Source organism: Anabrus simplex, chromosome 8, assembly GCF_040414725.1.
Source record: "Anabrus simplex isolate iqAnaSimp1 chromosome 8, ASM4041472v1, whole genome shotgun sequence".
Lineage (NCBI taxonomy): Eukaryota > Metazoa > Arthropoda > Insecta > Orthoptera > Tettigoniidae > Anabrus > Anabrus simplex.
The window spans coordinates 96,638,532-96,655,092 of NC_090272.1; the positions used below are offsets into that span (position 1 = coordinate 96,638,532).

Below are 16,561 nucleotides of genomic sequence, written 5' to 3' on the forward strand. Positions count from 1 at the left end.
TTAATAAAGTATCGATTAGGTGGTTATTTATACTTACTTCTTGATTAAACATCGATACGGTCATGAAATGGACAACTTGTAATGGAATAGAATGTTGTTAAATCAAATGCCGTGTTAGTACCTATCTTGTTTTGATAGCAGCGTTGGTCTGACCAACAAAACAAGATAGATACTCAGTGGCAGAGTTATAACGCATCTACTGTACCTGACTCTTAGTAAAATTAAGTTTTATAGACAGCAAGAATATTTTCGTGATGAATAGTCATAAAGATACCTACGTGGAACAGGTATTGCAGGCAAATTTTCAACGGGTTCTCGTCGATATTATGATGCCAATTGTAAGTTAACGGTTATTAAACACTCAGAAATGTAGAATAATTGTGCAGCCGCAAGAAAATATGGGATAGACCTAACTAAAGCCAATATTTGGCGTCAGCATGGAGACAAAGATACAAAAAATGCATTCAGTGGTCCGCAACAAGGACGCTTTAAAGAAGTCGAAAATGAAATTGTGAGGTATGTGCACGAAAAACGCAAGGGCGGAAAGACTATACCGTGGCGCAATAAACTCTTTCGTTGACCTTCAATGTCCGCGATTAGTCCTATACATCACTAGCCGCTGAGACGTGCGTGTAGCGGTAGCTGGTTATATCTGACGCTGAGTAAAAGTACCGTAACAGTTTTATGGACAGCAAGAATACTGTACTTTTCTGACGGTTCGCCATATTGTAGAGACGCATGGAATAGGTATTGCCGGCAAATTTTCAACGGGTTCTCTTTGGTATTATGATGCCAATTTTAAGTTAATGGCCATTAAACCCGCGGAAATAAGGAATAATCGTGCAGCCACAAAAAATGCGGCATAACGAAAGCCAATGTTCGGCGTCTAAAAATGCGTACTGTATAACAAAGGTATTCATATGTTTTTCAAAGCAATTTTTGAACCTGATTTAAATATTTTGAAGGAAAAAGTGGGGTTCATCTTGGATTCGGAGAAATATGGGGTACTGTATTTTTTTTCAGAACGAAGTTAAACATACACTTTCACATAGTATCGGATTTCGAAAAATAACAAACAAGTAAGTCGTAGTGTGGATATCATCCGCGGAAATGCAAGTTTTGAACAAACTGATCGCCGTCTCATACCAATTTTAATGTGTAGGGGGTTTTTCCAACTTTTATACAAAAATCGGATATAGTGACAATCCGCTATAGGGAGTAAATTATCTGCTATTTTGAATTCTCGCTATAACAGACTTCTACTGTAATTACATGCCTCCACATAGGGTTGGTATCAAGAATGGCATCCGGTCATAAAACAGGAGAAAATCCACATATGGGTGACACAATTCACACTCCACAATTGTGGGAAAAGTGGTGGAAGAAGATTATCTACTTCCTCTTTCATTTCACTGTTCATCTACAGAATGAATTTTTTATGTGCTGACATAGGCCATTTAGAAGATCCATTTGAAGCCATGTTTAGGGCTAAGGGAGCAGCAACATGACTGACTCACGGGCTGCTTAGAATTCTGTAAAGATAATTCTGAAATCCGGTATTTTCATGTCCACCGATGGTGCTAGCGTTACGTATGCACAAGTAAAATTCACAATTTTCTGCCTCAATATCTTCTTCCAGACTTGACCAAAGAGAATCAATGGTATTTGATTTACTGGAAGATGTTTGTGAGCTCCCTGAGTCAGTTGGTGCTACTTTGGTAACAGCTTCACAGACACTAGTGTGTGTGATTATTTGGTGCGTGTAATCCAGGGAGAAACTGAATGCAGCATGTGCTTGAATAATGTTTACACCTCAGTTAATCCATCCCTATTGATGAACTTGATCAGTCACTCGGATACGCCTGCGATTTCCCCAGCCACTATTTACTGGCCTAATTAAGGGGCTACGTATATTAATTTGTTGAGGTTACTCTACCGTACTGCAAGAACTCTTCGAGTCATTTAAAGTGAGTTAGTAACAATAACCACAAGGAACTTTCATCACGAACGGTGGTGGCCAAAACTATGAAACCTTCCCTTAATAACGTAGGGAAGTATAATACAGTCAAAGTTTCCAGATTTTCTTGTCTGTCGAAGCCTCCTTTTTGAGCAGCTCTGAAGATATAAATCTCTAGAGCACTACTTTAAAAGTAAAACTCTTTCCTTTTTGTACTTTGTTTTCAGAGTTTCAACTTCGCTTTTGTGCTTATCTACCTGTATTCCTGTGATAATTAGGGCCATTGGGTGCTGCTATGTAGGGACGGATTCTTCGCAAGTCGTGTTACATCTTTAAGCGTGGAATGAGCAGGCAGTGTAAGCAGCCACCGGGTGCGTATCGAGCAGGCAGTGTAAGCAGCCATCGGGTGCGCATTGAGCAGGCAGTATATTTACTGCCATAAAACCATTTGCAGCAGAGGTTATGTTATATTGTATTTACTCGCATTAATTGAATAAAAATGATATTAATGCAACAGAGATACATATCTTATTACATGAAAAGATATTGAGAATACAATAATAATAATTAATAATATGCGAAGATCGCCATACACTTATAGGTTATCATACGGTAATAACATATCAGCTACCCACTTCCTTGAGATATTTCTCTAGCAATCTCCTTGTATGCTGCCATTTTATTCATTTTATTGTGGCACTCTATGGAGGCCAGTGAATACAGGCAGGGATGTGTCTCATACTTAGCAATTAATACACAAACAACATCCCTCGGTCATAAAGATGAAGCCGTTTGTGACTTGGCAATTCTTTGATCGATTAGAGCATGTTCTAATTCACTTTCAAGACTTTTGAAGACTTCAAGACTTCCCAAGTATTGCAAGTGATTTGACAAATACACTTGTGAAGTCTCAAAAATTCTTGTGAAGTCTTGAATTAGACAAAAATGTTATCATGTACAACAGGCTTAAGAAATTAATTTATTTACATGTACATAAAAGATTAAATTATTTGATTATGTGATCAACTTTCTTATTCTAGAATATAGAATTGTTCTATTCCAAACATGAAACATAACTATATGCCAAGTCACCAAACTTTTGGATCCTACCTTGTCCCAATAAGATTTTAACTTTACTGGTTTAAGAGTCCAGAATCTGATAAGTAATCCTAGCCACCTGAGGATTAGATTCCTTGATTTAATAGAATCTACTAACCTTGCATTCCTGTGTCCAGTGAACTTCTGTTTAATAGAAGGCTGAAGGACAGCTGGCTCATCAAACATAATTTCTTTGTCATGATGTGCTGCAGCTATGGCCTCATCCATGTGTTCTTCAATGGGATGAATGAACCTGAAAAGTATTTTTCATTTAAACACAAAACCAAGCAGTGTGATGGCAACATTATGAAGCATTCTGTATAAATTATAAAAAGGAGAAACACCCTAAGATTTTGAAACAATGTGAATATACATGAGACACCAGCAGAAATAAAATACATCAAAGTTACTTCCAAGAACGTAGAGATACCGATAAGGAATTATACCAATATCTCTACTGCCTTGTAATAGACCAATAAATGAATAAATGAATGAATTACGTCCTGGAGCGCATTCAACTGCTTTTGAAAGACTGTCCACAGCAACTGACACCTGGGTCAGAAAATGGCTAGGAATGAGAAGGAAGCAGCCATAGCTTTAATTAAGATACAGTCCCAGGCAGCATTTGCCTGGTATAGAAATGAGAAACCATCTTCAGGGCTGCCTACTATCTCCTGAACAGCTGGCTCATCAAACATAATTTCTTTGTCATGATGTGAACACAAGTGATGGAAAGAAACAAACAAGTGACCACTGTGTCATTTGTGCCTCGTATTTTATCACCTGTATTCATCTTTATCTTTTTATCTCTTCTCTTTTCCTGTGGTTATCTAGCTTACTTCCTATTCAACACTTGCCACATCAAGACAAGATACACTGGCAGGAAAAAATATACAAACATCATGAAATAAGGAATGCAGAATATGGAATTTTTGGCAATATGTTTGTCAAGGTAATATATACATATTTAGTTGGTTAAAGGCACAAGACCACAGGTTAATATCCATGCAAAAAAAGCCATCGCAAATATGCCATACTGGTCCATTAATAACCGGTGTAATCGCCTGACTGTTGAATGCAGGCATACAAACATGCATGCATTGTGTCATACAGGTGCCAGATGTTAGCTTGTGGGATGGAGTTCCATGCCTGTTACACTTGGTCGGTCAATACAAGGACAGTTAATGCTGGTTGTGGATGACGCTGGAGTTGTCGTCCAATGATGTCCCATACATGCTCAACTGGGGACAGATTGTGGGATCGAGGAGGCCAAGGTAACATGTCAACAATCTGTAGAGCATGCTGGGTTACAACAGTGGCTTGGGGGCGTGCATTAACCTATTGGAAAACACCCCCGGGAATACTGTTCATGAATGGCAGCACAACAGGTCGAATCACCAGACGGAAGTACACAACTGCAGTAAGGGCGCGCAGGATAACCACAAGAATGCTCCTGCTGTCATAGGAAATTGCTACCCAGACCAGAACTCTCGGTGTAGGTCCCGTGTGTCGACGCCGCAGACAGGTGGAATGCAGGTGCTTACCTGGCCTCCTCCTAACCAACACATGGCCATTACAGGCACCAAGGCAGAACCGTCTTTCATCGGAAAACACAACGGACCTCCACTCCATCTTCCAATGAGCTCTCGCTTGACACCACTGAAGTCGCAGATGGCAGTGTTTGGGGTAAGTGGAATGCATGCCACAGGGTTGGATCTGTCCTTCAAGTAACCAATTTTGAACAGTTTGTTGCGTCACTGTGGTGCCAACTGCTGCTTGTCTGCTGCACCACAGCCATACACCAAATATAGCTGTCCCCCTCTCGGTGGTGCCACGGGGACATCCGGAGCCCGGTCTTCTTGCGCGCGTACCTTCTCATCACCACTGCTGCCAGCAGGCACGCAGAGCGGAGGCATTCCTGCCAAGCCATCCTGCAATAGCGCAGAAGGAAAATCCACCTTCATGTAGTCCTATTATATGGCCTTGTTCAACTGCAGTGAGCTGTTGATAATGGCCTCTTCGTCGTCGTAAAGGCACTCTTGACCCATACACAGTCACTCCGTCCATTCTCACAGATAACAGCTCCTACTGTACAGCTCGTATTTAAAGCAAACCTCATGTGCAATGTCATGGGGGCGCTACTAGCACTACGCTAATGCGATTCGCGGGAAATTTGAATAAATGTCATCCTTCAGATGTATAAACATGCCTACCAGTGTTCGTTAATCAGCACAACTCCTTCTTGGTGTTTGGATATTTTTTTTCTGCCAGTGTATGTCGAGATGGCTCCTCAGCAAGTGCAGAAGCCGGCCCTCCTAATGAAGCTGGGAAGTAGAAACAAGCTATATTTTGTACAAAAAATATATCTGCGACAAGACTCAAACTCACGTCGCCAAGGTTTGCAGACAAGTACGGTGACCACTCGGCCATCGCTCCGGTTGACGGCAAAGTAACTCTTCAAGTATATATGCGTAGCATTGGAATCTGGGATTCATCATTTTTTGGAAATTATTAGGTTGTGGACCTGACATGTTTAAGTAAAATGTGTTTACCTTTTGTGTTGTATCACCTCCACTTGGTCCGAAGCAGATCCTGCATCATGACATTTGACCTAATTACTTTTGAAAACTGTACCGGCTGGTACACCTCTACGCCGCACATTTGAATTTTCCGCCTTAAAGTACTCCTCTACAGGAGAAACTGTGAACTTAAAACTGGATCTACTTAAACTTTTGCTCTGAAGATGTCTCTGTGTTAATTTCGTAGTGTTTTTGTTTACTATTTATCAAGAAGTTTGGACATTGTCTCATAGATGTCTCTACTAAAAAACTATGATCATGCACCTTGGTGCGAAGTGAGGGAACTTTCTTGAAGATATTTTGTACTCATAAGTTTTCTTATTACTAAATTTCATTCTTTCACTTGTGGGTTGGCAAGATTAATCTTTTCTTTCTGCCAGTTTTGAAGTTAGCCAATCAATTACTTCTGTAATTAATTTTTGACCAATCGTGTCCTTCTTCTTCTTCTTCTTCTTCTTCTTCTTCTTCGATTTTGTGTGTAACTATGTACTGTAACCAATAAACGCCTGTGGGTGTGTCTTAATTATTCATGAAAGGTCTCGAATCTTCCCCAAGGGTATATAAACTGATGATTTTCTTGTCTCTCGGCCACTTCATCAACATCTAACTTAGTGTATGAACGTGTAGCAGGAGGCGGGAAGCGCCTCTTTCTTCAGGCAGCAGTTTTTCAGTAGGGTAATGGCCACTTAACATCTTTACTCTTGCTAGCTCAGCAGTTTAACCCGCGGGGAAGGTCCGAAACTTTTACTATGTAACCTATCTCTTAAAAATGTAAATTTCTTCTTGTTGATGTAAAAACTTCATATATCTTTAACTGTAAATCAGAGATAGAGTGTGCTTTACCCTCTCGAGCTCCCCTTCATTTGGATTTGAGGCGACTACGTTTTTGTAACCGATTTTCTACTCTTCCTTAATGTGTTAAATTTATTCAGTATACGAGTCACCTCCATAGTTTGGGAATAGCCCGTTTCATCGGCCTAGGGCCTCTTAGGTTTTAAGAAGTTTCATGTAGGAGTGCAAATTCACGCCTCCATTCATTTTGCATTTTGGGCCATTAACTTAACCTATTTTTGTACTAAGGCCCAGTAGGCTGGGTACAAGATACCCCCATTTCATGTTGTGTAAGTTGTGCCCTGATGGCAATTTAGGGTTGAACCTGGTATTGCCTTTCATAGGCTTGGGAAACTGAGAGCGGGTCAGCTCTTTTAAGTATTGGAAATGTACCTCTAGGAGGCTTGACATTGCTTGGTGGGAGCAAGTGCTCCATATTATTTGGGGATTTCTGCCCTGTGGTAAATATGTGCTTGTGGGCCGAGAGCTCAGGAATTGTAAAACTTGGGGCTTGAAGCCCAGATTGTTAAATTGCCTCTAAATCTTGGCTTTTCCTGGTCTTGTACCTGATTGTCAGTTATTTGTTGAATTACTGTTACTTGTTAAACTTTGAAATTCTATGTGAATATTGTTGTTTTGCTATTTTCGAAAATATAACCTTTAATGCAATTTTAATTCTTATCGCGGCCTTGTAGTTAGACCCATTCACCCCAGCACCTTCTTTCACCTCTGCTAATCCACCAAACCACGGTAACAAGTGGTACCGAGTGTGGTTGAATGGGTCTCAATTTAGCCCCTTTTGACAGCTAAACATAATCTTTAATTTGAACTCTAACAATTTTCTCAGTTGCTGGAATTTTCTTTCCCAAATTTCTAAATTTGTCATGCTTTTGCCATCATGTCCGGCCCTCGCGAAGTCCTCCATCCCGGCTATTTGCGCAAGGAGGAATTGATTTATGAATTAACCATTAGAAATATTCCATCTGGAGGCACGGTTGCGGCTGATACCACCAAGCTTAAAGAATTCCTTGCATTGCCAATTAGTATCCCAAATTTGGGAGGGAAAGATATTGATGAGGCTCTCTTCACTATCACTGACAATACTACTGAGCTAGCATCTGTAGTTAGTTTTTTTGAAGTAAGTGATCCATCTCCAAATCAACTTAAACGTGTGCAAGCTAGACTGTTTCATTTTTACAATAGGTTGAGTGATCTATTGTCTCTTAAGTTAAATGAACTTCAGGGTAAGGAGGCTAGTGCTCTTGTTGAACACCTTTCTAAAATCTCTAGTAAGGTTAGTCAATTGTTATCTGGATCTGCTACTCCCAAAACCGACCAGCCCACGGTGGTAAATATAGTAAGTGAGGAGGATTCTTCCAAAGGGGAAGAAAGTAGGACATTGGCGGCTACTCAACAAACTTCTGCCCTATTAGAAAATGAATCTGAGCGTCGTACCTCCATTCCTCTATTTGTTTTGAATAATGCACTCTCTGAAACAGCTTCTCCTCCCCCTAGGCCGTTACCTACTATGTCACCCGGGTTCAGTAGTTTGCCTCATCCTTTAGCGATGTTGCTTAGAGGTATTTCTAAGTTTTCAGTTAATTCTACTAGCGATGTAATTTCATTTTATTTCATTTTTAAGATTTTTAGTAGAGTTCCAGGATCACGCTCTTGTCTTTTCTCTTTCCCCGTGTCAAATTCTTCAGATTATTTATCCCTATTCCATTGGTGTCCTCTCAGACAAAATAGTAAGAGTCATAGCTGATCAATCCTCTATAGAAGACTTCCACGTCCATCTGTTAGCTAATTTCATTCCAGCTCGAGCTAGGTCATCTCTAATTCAAAAGTATTATTACCGAGTACAGCGTCTAGATGAAAATCTCGCCGATTTCATCCAAGACAGTAAGTTCTACACCACGGTGTTTGCTCTTCATTTCCCAGAAGACCAAATTGTGCAGGCGATTGTGGAAGGGATTTCACCTCCCTACAGGTCATATCTGTGCTTTGCGGCGGGTCCTCAAACCTTTGCTGAATTAGAGGCTATGGCTGTATCATCCGAAGGGGTTAGATACACCGACACCTTACGTGTCACGAAGGAGCCCCCTCCGTCCTCGAGTAATTTTCGGCCTCCACCTCACCGAACTTTCACAACCCGCAAATGTTATGCTTGCAGGTTGGCAGATCATCTCCGGAACAAATGTCCTTTGGTTAAATCTAGTGGGACAAGGAATGGAGCAGGGTCATCCCAAGGCTGTTTTAAATGCAGCTCGTTTTCCCATTTAGCCAAGAATTGCCCTAATACTAATAGCACCCCCTCCTGCTCAACTTCTGGTGCAACTTCAAATCAAATCAAATCAAAATCTCTTTATTTGCAAATGAGGTGTCTACCTCGGTGGCAAATGGTACACTAAAATACATTATTGTCAAGCACTAAATATTAAATTAACAAGAGAAGAAATTTTTTCCTATAATACAATATTATACAATTTACGCTAACAATGTTTTCTATTAAACACACAGCTCATCCTTAATAAATTTATATTGTTTACAAAATTCTAATTATAATACCTCCTGTACTACTTACAAATATAGTCAACTGATATACAGTATGTGGAATTGCTTCAAATGATACTATAAAACTGGTATAACATTAATATTTACATTGCATTTATTTATTTACTATTTTTTTTTTTTTACCCGTTCTGGACCCTAAGTAGCATGACGACCTGCTGCGTCTTAACCAGAGCCCCTTTTGCCACCACTTTTCAGAGTTCCTGAAGGGCCTTCACAGCTACTGTAGCGGTCCCAGGGCCCTCGAAGTCCCCACTGTACTTCACCCCTACAGGCAGTCCCCTACTTTGGCTGTCCAAACTCCTTAGACCAGGGGATGGAATTAATTTATTCATACACATTTTTTTTATTTACAATAACTTGCACCGGTCGAATGCCCTCTAACACTTCATCTATTTTCTCTGTTGCTGTTTATTCTCTTCTTGAATATCTGTACAGATTTTGGAAAAGGATCAAACACTACCCCTGGTAAACTGTTCCACTCCTTCACACCCTTCCCAATGAATGAAAATTTACCCCAATCGCTTCTGCTAAAATTCCTTCTAATTTTATATTTGTGGTCAGTCCTGCCGATATAATTATTTTCCAACTGAAGCCTCTCACGGATATCTATCTCCCCATGCTTCTTCTCCTGTATAGGCTCTATATAATCCTGTAAGTCTATTTTTCTCCCTTCTCTTACTTAAAGTTTCCCACCCAAGTACCTTTAACATTTCTGATACACTACTCTTTCTCCTGAAATCCCCTGTTACAAATCTTGCTGCTTTCCTCTGCACACTATCTATTTCTTTTATTAGGTATTCTTGGTGAGGATCCCAAACACTGTTTGCATATTCCAATAATGGACGAACTATACTCAAGTAACTTTTTTCTTTTAATTCTTTGTTGCATCCTTTAAGTAGCCTCATTATGACATGTAATGATCTGTATGCTTTCCCAACAATGTCATCAATATGACCCTTCCAGTGCAAATTACTTTCAAATCTCACACCTAAGTATTTGCACTTGCCATCTTTTGGGATAACTACCTCATCCAAAGTATATTCAAATTCAGTTTTAAAGCTCCTGTTTGTAAAAGTTGTAACAGTTGATTTGCCTCCATTAACCTTCATATTATTTTCTTCAACCCATTGTTGGATACTTTCAAGGTCCCTTTGTAATTCTGAACAATCCTCAATGTTGTTTATTTCTCTATAAACAATTATGTCATCTGCATACAATCTTATTTTTGATGTTATATTGTTCCCTAAATCATTTGCGTATATTAAGAAAAGTAACGGACCGATTATACTACCCTGTGCAATTCCCTTCCAAACTTTCTCTTCCTGAGATACATTATTTCCTACTTTGACTTTCTGAACCCTTGAATTTAGAAATGCTTTTATCCAACGTGTAACCCTTACGTCCAATCCTATTCCCTCCAATTTCTTTAATAATATTCCATGTTCCACTCTATCAAAGGCTTTGGAAAGATCTATGGCTATGCAATCTAACTGACCTCCTGAATCCAACTGATCTGATATGTCCTGCTGAAATCCCACCAGTTGTGCCTCACAAGAAAATTTCTTTCTAAATCCATACTGGCTCCTCATGAACCAATTTTTATCATCACATATCCCTCTGATGTACTTCGATATTAAACTCTCCAGAATTTTACAAACTATACTGGTCAGGCTGATTGGTCTGTAGTTCTCTGGTTTCCTTTTATCACCCTTTCCTTTATAAATTGGTATTATTATAGATTCCTTCCATTCCTTTGGTATTACACTATTATTTATGACATAGTCAAAGAGAAATTTTAAATAAGGCACTATGTACCACCCCATTGTCTTTAATACCTCCCCAGTAATTTGATCACTTCCTGCAGCTTTTCCTTGCCGAAGCAGTTGGATTTCTCTGAAAATATCTTTGTTTGTGAATAAGAAGCTTCTTGTTTCCCTCTGTCTCTCTCCCTCTCTATCTTCTGTTTCGGTTTCCAACTCTTGACAATCATCTACTGAATCTCTAAATTCCCTACTAAATAGGTTTGCTTTCTCAGTATCTGTTAAATAGTGTTCACTCCCTTCTCCCACCATTGTAGGAATTTGGACTCCTTTTCCTTTTTGATTCCTGATATATGAATACAGCTTTTTCCATTTCCCTTTGTGGTCATTACCCTCTTGAAGTATGCCATTCATATAATTCTCTTTTGCTTCCTTTTTCACTCTATTCAGTTCCCTCATTAGCTGTTTTCTAGTTTCTCTACTCTCCCTACCCTCTTTGATTTTCCTGTTTACTATTCTACATTTTCTTTTTAATTTTCTTATTTCCCTTGTATAATAAACAGGGTCTGAGGTCATTTTACCCTTCTTAACAGGTACAAATCTCTTCTCTCCTTCCCAAATAATTCCTTTAAATTTAGCCCAAAGTGTATCCACGTTACTCCCTTCACTTATCCAACAACTGAATTGTGATTTAAGGTAAGTCCCAAATTCATCAACTTTAGTTTTTCTGTACAATTTCTTGTCTTGTGTAACCCTCTTATTAAGCCTTTTTGGTACGAGTCCTACATCCATTATTACAGCCTTATGGTCTCCTATTCCTTCAATTACCTCAGTTTTATCAACAATTTCCCATGGTTTAACCAAGAATACATGTAGTAAGTTATTGAGACGAGTCGGTTCTTGTACTACTTGTGTAAATCCTCCCTCCCAAATTAACTTATTTGCCAGTTTCTGTTCATGGGCTTCACTTGCAGCTCCTTTCCATTCAACTTCAGGCAAATTTAGATCTCCCCCAATTATTACCATATCATTATTATTGTTTTTATGAGTATAATCTATTATTTTTTCAAAGATTTCCATGTCTCTTTCCTCTCTTCCAGGCCTGTATGTTCCTATAATTCCCACCTCCTTCATATTATCACAAACTAATTTTATCCCTAATATTTCATCCCTTTCATCGGTAAACCATTCATGTGAACAGTAAGATTCCTTCACCAGAATAAACACCCCCCCTCCCTTTTTATCTGCTCGGTCTCTACGATAGACTGTGTACCCTTCTGGAAATACTTCTCTATTACCCACCCCTTCTTTCAACCACGATTCCACTCCTATCACCACATCAGTCTCATAAGATTCTATCAGTGTACCGAATTTTAATTGTTTATTTACTACACTTTGACAGTTTACCAAGAGCAATCTCAGACCCCCTTCCTCCCTAAAACTTGACTGTTGCAATTGGGTAACTTGAAATTCCTTACTATCCTGAGTTTCTTTTTCTAGTTGACTGAGCCAGCTTGAAGTACAGCTGGCTCTTTCTATTAGTTTTCCTGGTCAGTATTATAACTCAAGGGAGTTGCCTGTTTTACAGTACATATCTTAAGATTAATAAAATCTAGAACAATATTTGCTATCTTTCGTTTACCTGAATTGTTTAGATGGAGGCCATGTTTTGTATAACAGTATCTCTCAAAACTGCTGCATTCAATAACCTGAGTATTCCGAAAATGTTTACAAATTTTAACAATATCTGTATTGACCTTGTCCACTTCAATGTTCACACACGAGTCTCTACTCAAATCATGCCTGTGGGGCACGTTCACTACAAAAACGTTAGTGTGGGTCAGCTTCCCTAGTGTATGTTTAAGTTGTGATCTTACATTCTTGGCGTCTTCCACCAACGCAAATAATAAAAAATGACTAGGGGATTCGGCTGAGTCGGCAAATTCATCTTTTCAAGGCTCAGCCCCAAGTAAATCATCCGAAATCTTAGGTTCGGAACATGGTAGAAAGTCTTCCAACCCCACATTTGAATGCCCTAAAGAATGTCTTAGGATTGCGGCGAAGCCCCCCCGCACTTGTACTATTTCTCAAAATTGAATTGAATGAACCTGTTACTGCTTTATTAGATTCGGGGAGTGTGTGCTCCATTATTTCGGCTGAATGATACTCTAAATTAAAGTCTGCCTGTAAGTTTTCTGATTATTGTCCGTCTTCGGTTCAATGCGTTTCGGCTAACACTTCTCCATTAGAAATTTTAGGTTTTATCCTTGCCAAAATTAAGATTGCTAAATTTACTTGGAAAGTAAAATTGTTTGTGGCTAAGCACTTGTCTTGCCCCATTATATTAGGAGCAGACTTCATGTCTCATACCGGTTTAGTGCTCGACATTCAGAGCAAGTCGTGCACCTTCAAGTTTGCCAATAATTGTAAAATCACCTTATTAAAATGTAATTCTGTGTCATGTTCATCTGTTTCGCCTACCCAGTATGAGATGTTGTTAGACCTTAGACATCTACCTGAGGAGCAGGTTGAGAGTATTCGTAAGTTGTGTCAGTCGTTTCCAGATGTTTTCTCCGATACTCTTGGTGTTACTGACCTTATCGAATACAAGATTTAAGTTACGGATTCAATTCCAGTCCGATTTCCACCTTATAGGTTATCTCGACCTAAAATGAAGGCTCTTAAGGAGATCATCGATCAAATGCTGAAGGACGGTGTTATTCGACCCTCTAAGTTGGTGTATTCATCGCCTATTTTCTTGGTTCCGAAACCTCAAGGTGGCTTCAGGCCTGTAATTGACTATAGGGCTTTAAATCAGAAGGTGGTGTTACAATCTGTGCCCCTTCCCGACCTTCACTCTTGTTTTTCATGGTTTCGAAAAGCTAAGTTCTTCACCATCTTAGACCTTAATCAGGCATTTAATCAGATCACTCTAGCTGAAGAATCCAAACATCTTACAGCTTTTGCCACGGATTGGAACTTGTATGAGTACAACCGTGTGCCTTTCGTGCTCCCCACGGGAGCAGCTGTGCTTACGAGACTGCTAGACAGGGTCTTCTCCGACATCAAATTCGAGTACTTATACCACTATCTTGATGATGTCGTCGTATTTTCTGAGACCTTTGAAGAACATCTAGATCATCTGAAAGAGGTCCTTAATCGCCTTCGTAAGGCAGGGTTAACTGTGAAGTTGTCTAAGATTGCTTTCGCTGAGCCTTCCATGTCATTTCTAGGGCATATTGTGTCGCCCGATGGTGTTGCAGTGGATCATTCTAGAACACAGGCCATCCGTGATTTCAAACCTCCCAAGGACATCAAAGGTATTGCCAGATTCACTGGCATGGTGAATTTCTTCAGGAAATTTATTCCTAACTTTGCTAACAGAGCGGCGCCCTTGAACTTACTTCATAGGAAAGGCGTCAAATTTGAGTGAGGGCCTTCTCAACAAGCCGCTTTCGAAGACCTCAAACTAGCGCTTTGTAACGCCCCTGTCCTTGCTATGCCTGATTTCTCGAAGAAATTCATCGTCCAAACCAACGCGTCGTCATCGTCGGTGGCTGCAGACCTTCTTCAAGAGACTGAACTAGGAGGCGACCTGTCGCCTATGCATCTAGGACATTATCGGCTCAAGAAGCCAAGTATTCCATCTATGAACTTGAGGATTTGGCAGTCTTATTTGCGCTAGAGAAGTTCCGCCTCTACCTGGAACACATCAAGTTCGACTTGGAAACTGATAACCAAGCCTTAAGTTGGGTCTTAGCTAGGCTGCGTTGTACTGGTGATATAGCCCGCTGGGCCATCAGAATTTCTGCCTTCCAGTTTGAGGTTAGGCATATAAGAGGGTCTGAAAATGTTGTGTCGGGACTAAGCCGTATGTTTTCTAATGAAGTACAGACCTCGGAACAGGAAGATAGTTCTTCACTTCCCGAGTCCTTATCTCCTGGTGTAAATGCCATTCTAACAGATGCTCCCATGTTGTTTAGGGATATTGAAAAATATCAACGTGAAGATCTGACGCTGGCCCCTATCATGGAAACCCTTTCTTCTGGGGAACATGTCGTCCCTTATGTGTTGAGGAATGGGGTTTTATGTTGTCAGTCGAGGCATGATCAGAAGATGAAAGTTGTGGTTCCAGCTGTTCTTGTACCTATGTTCTTCAAATACTACCATGAGACCCCATTAGGGGGAGCATTTAGGCATCTTCAAAACCTGAGAAAAGATCCGAGAAATGTTCATTTGGAAAGGTATGGACGGTGAAATTCGAGAATTGGTAAAAGCCTGTAAATCTTGTTGGCTTAGTAAACCTACCATGTCCACTAAGCAAGGGCTATTGTCTTCTCATCAAGCGTCGCGCCCCATGGAACGCCTCTATATTGATTACGTAGGACCCTTCCCCCAATCAAAGGGGAACGCAAACAAATTCATTCTCATGTGTGTAGATGGCTTCACAAGATTTTCCTGGTTATTCCCGACTAAGTTGGCTACCGCTCAGTCCACTATTTCTTGTTTAAATTCCATCTTTGCTTCTTTTGGTCCATGTCAATATATTGTTTCTGACAACGCTAAAGCTTTCACCTCTAATCTCTTCCGTAAATTCTGTTTTGATCTGTCCATCTCTCATGTAACTACTTCTGCATACTATCCTCAACCATCTCTGGCTGAACGGGTCAATCGTAATCTGAGGTCGGCTCTAATTGCCTACCATCATGATGATCATTCTAGGTAGGATACGTCCCTGCATTGGTTGGCCTTCGCTTTGAATTCGGCGGTTCATGAATCTCATAAGTTCACTCCAGCTTCGTTGATTTTTAAGTTCGTACCCAACACGCCGCTCTTTAACCTTTGGTCTCTTAGTGATATTCTACCTGAGACAATAGATCCCGATAATATTAGAGATCTTTGGAAGAAGGCTAAGGCCAATCTTAAAAGTTTCTCATGAAAAGATCAGGGAAAGATATGATCGTGGACGGAGGCCCACCAATTTAAAAGTAGGAGATCAAGTCATGGTTAAGAACTTCGTTTCCGCGGGCAAGCTTGCCCCCAGATTTCATGGGCCGTGCATCATTTTGGATTTCCTGACTCCTGTTCCATTATTAGTGAGCAATCCAGCCACCGAGAGGATTTTTAGGGTACACCTGTCTCAGGTGAAACCTCTGTAATATCATTGTTAATTTAGCTACCTACGTTTTGCAACAGTGTGAAGATTATATTTTGTTTTCGAGGCCTTCTGCCCCAATTTATTTTAATCATTATAGAAATAGGTATTTGATGTACGATCTTCCCCTCTGGTTATTCTGCTGTCCTTTCCCTTGCGGCCATTACCAAGCTCCCTTCTCCTGCTAAACCATACCAGTGGCTATAATTTTCCACGCCACTGGCCCATCAGCCTCACCAAAAAGATCGTACCCTAAAATAAAAGTCATCAACAAATTCTGCCGCCGAGATCTGACTGTTTCAGTGCCCCGCAGCCGTTCATCGCAGTACAGCCACCAAAGTGGGGAAGGGCCCACTTCACTCCCGTGATGTCTTCCTGTGTACGGTGCGCCGGAGTCCATCTCCCGGCAAAGGCTAATGTGCGGCGCACCAACCGCCAGCTTATCTGGGTACTGTAAATAAACTTCGCATCTGCAGCATCCTTCACCATGACTACCCCTCTCATAGTAGCGGGAGAGAGGTATCTCAGGGTACTTGAAGGGTCCGGGGGACCTCGACTAGACACCGGCAGCGGCGGCTGGTCTTGTCGTCAAAATTATCATCATGTA

General features: G+C 40.4%; 1 protein-coding gene across 2 annotated transcripts in view; it reads right to left on the minus strand.

Moving 5' to 3' along the window:
• LOC136878853 (DDB1- and CUL4-associated factor 6) overlaps nt 1-16,561 on the minus strand; it is a 213,665-nt gene that overhangs the window by 23,389 nt on the left and 173,715 nt on the right. For both annotated transcript variants that reach the window (XM_067152392.2, XM_067152391.2), the window contains exon 12: nt 3,174-3,308. In XM_067152392.2, the coding sequence (XP_067008493.1) occupies nt 3,174-3,308 (135 nt within the window). The remainder of the gene's footprint in view (nt 1-3,173; nt 3,309-16,561) is intronic.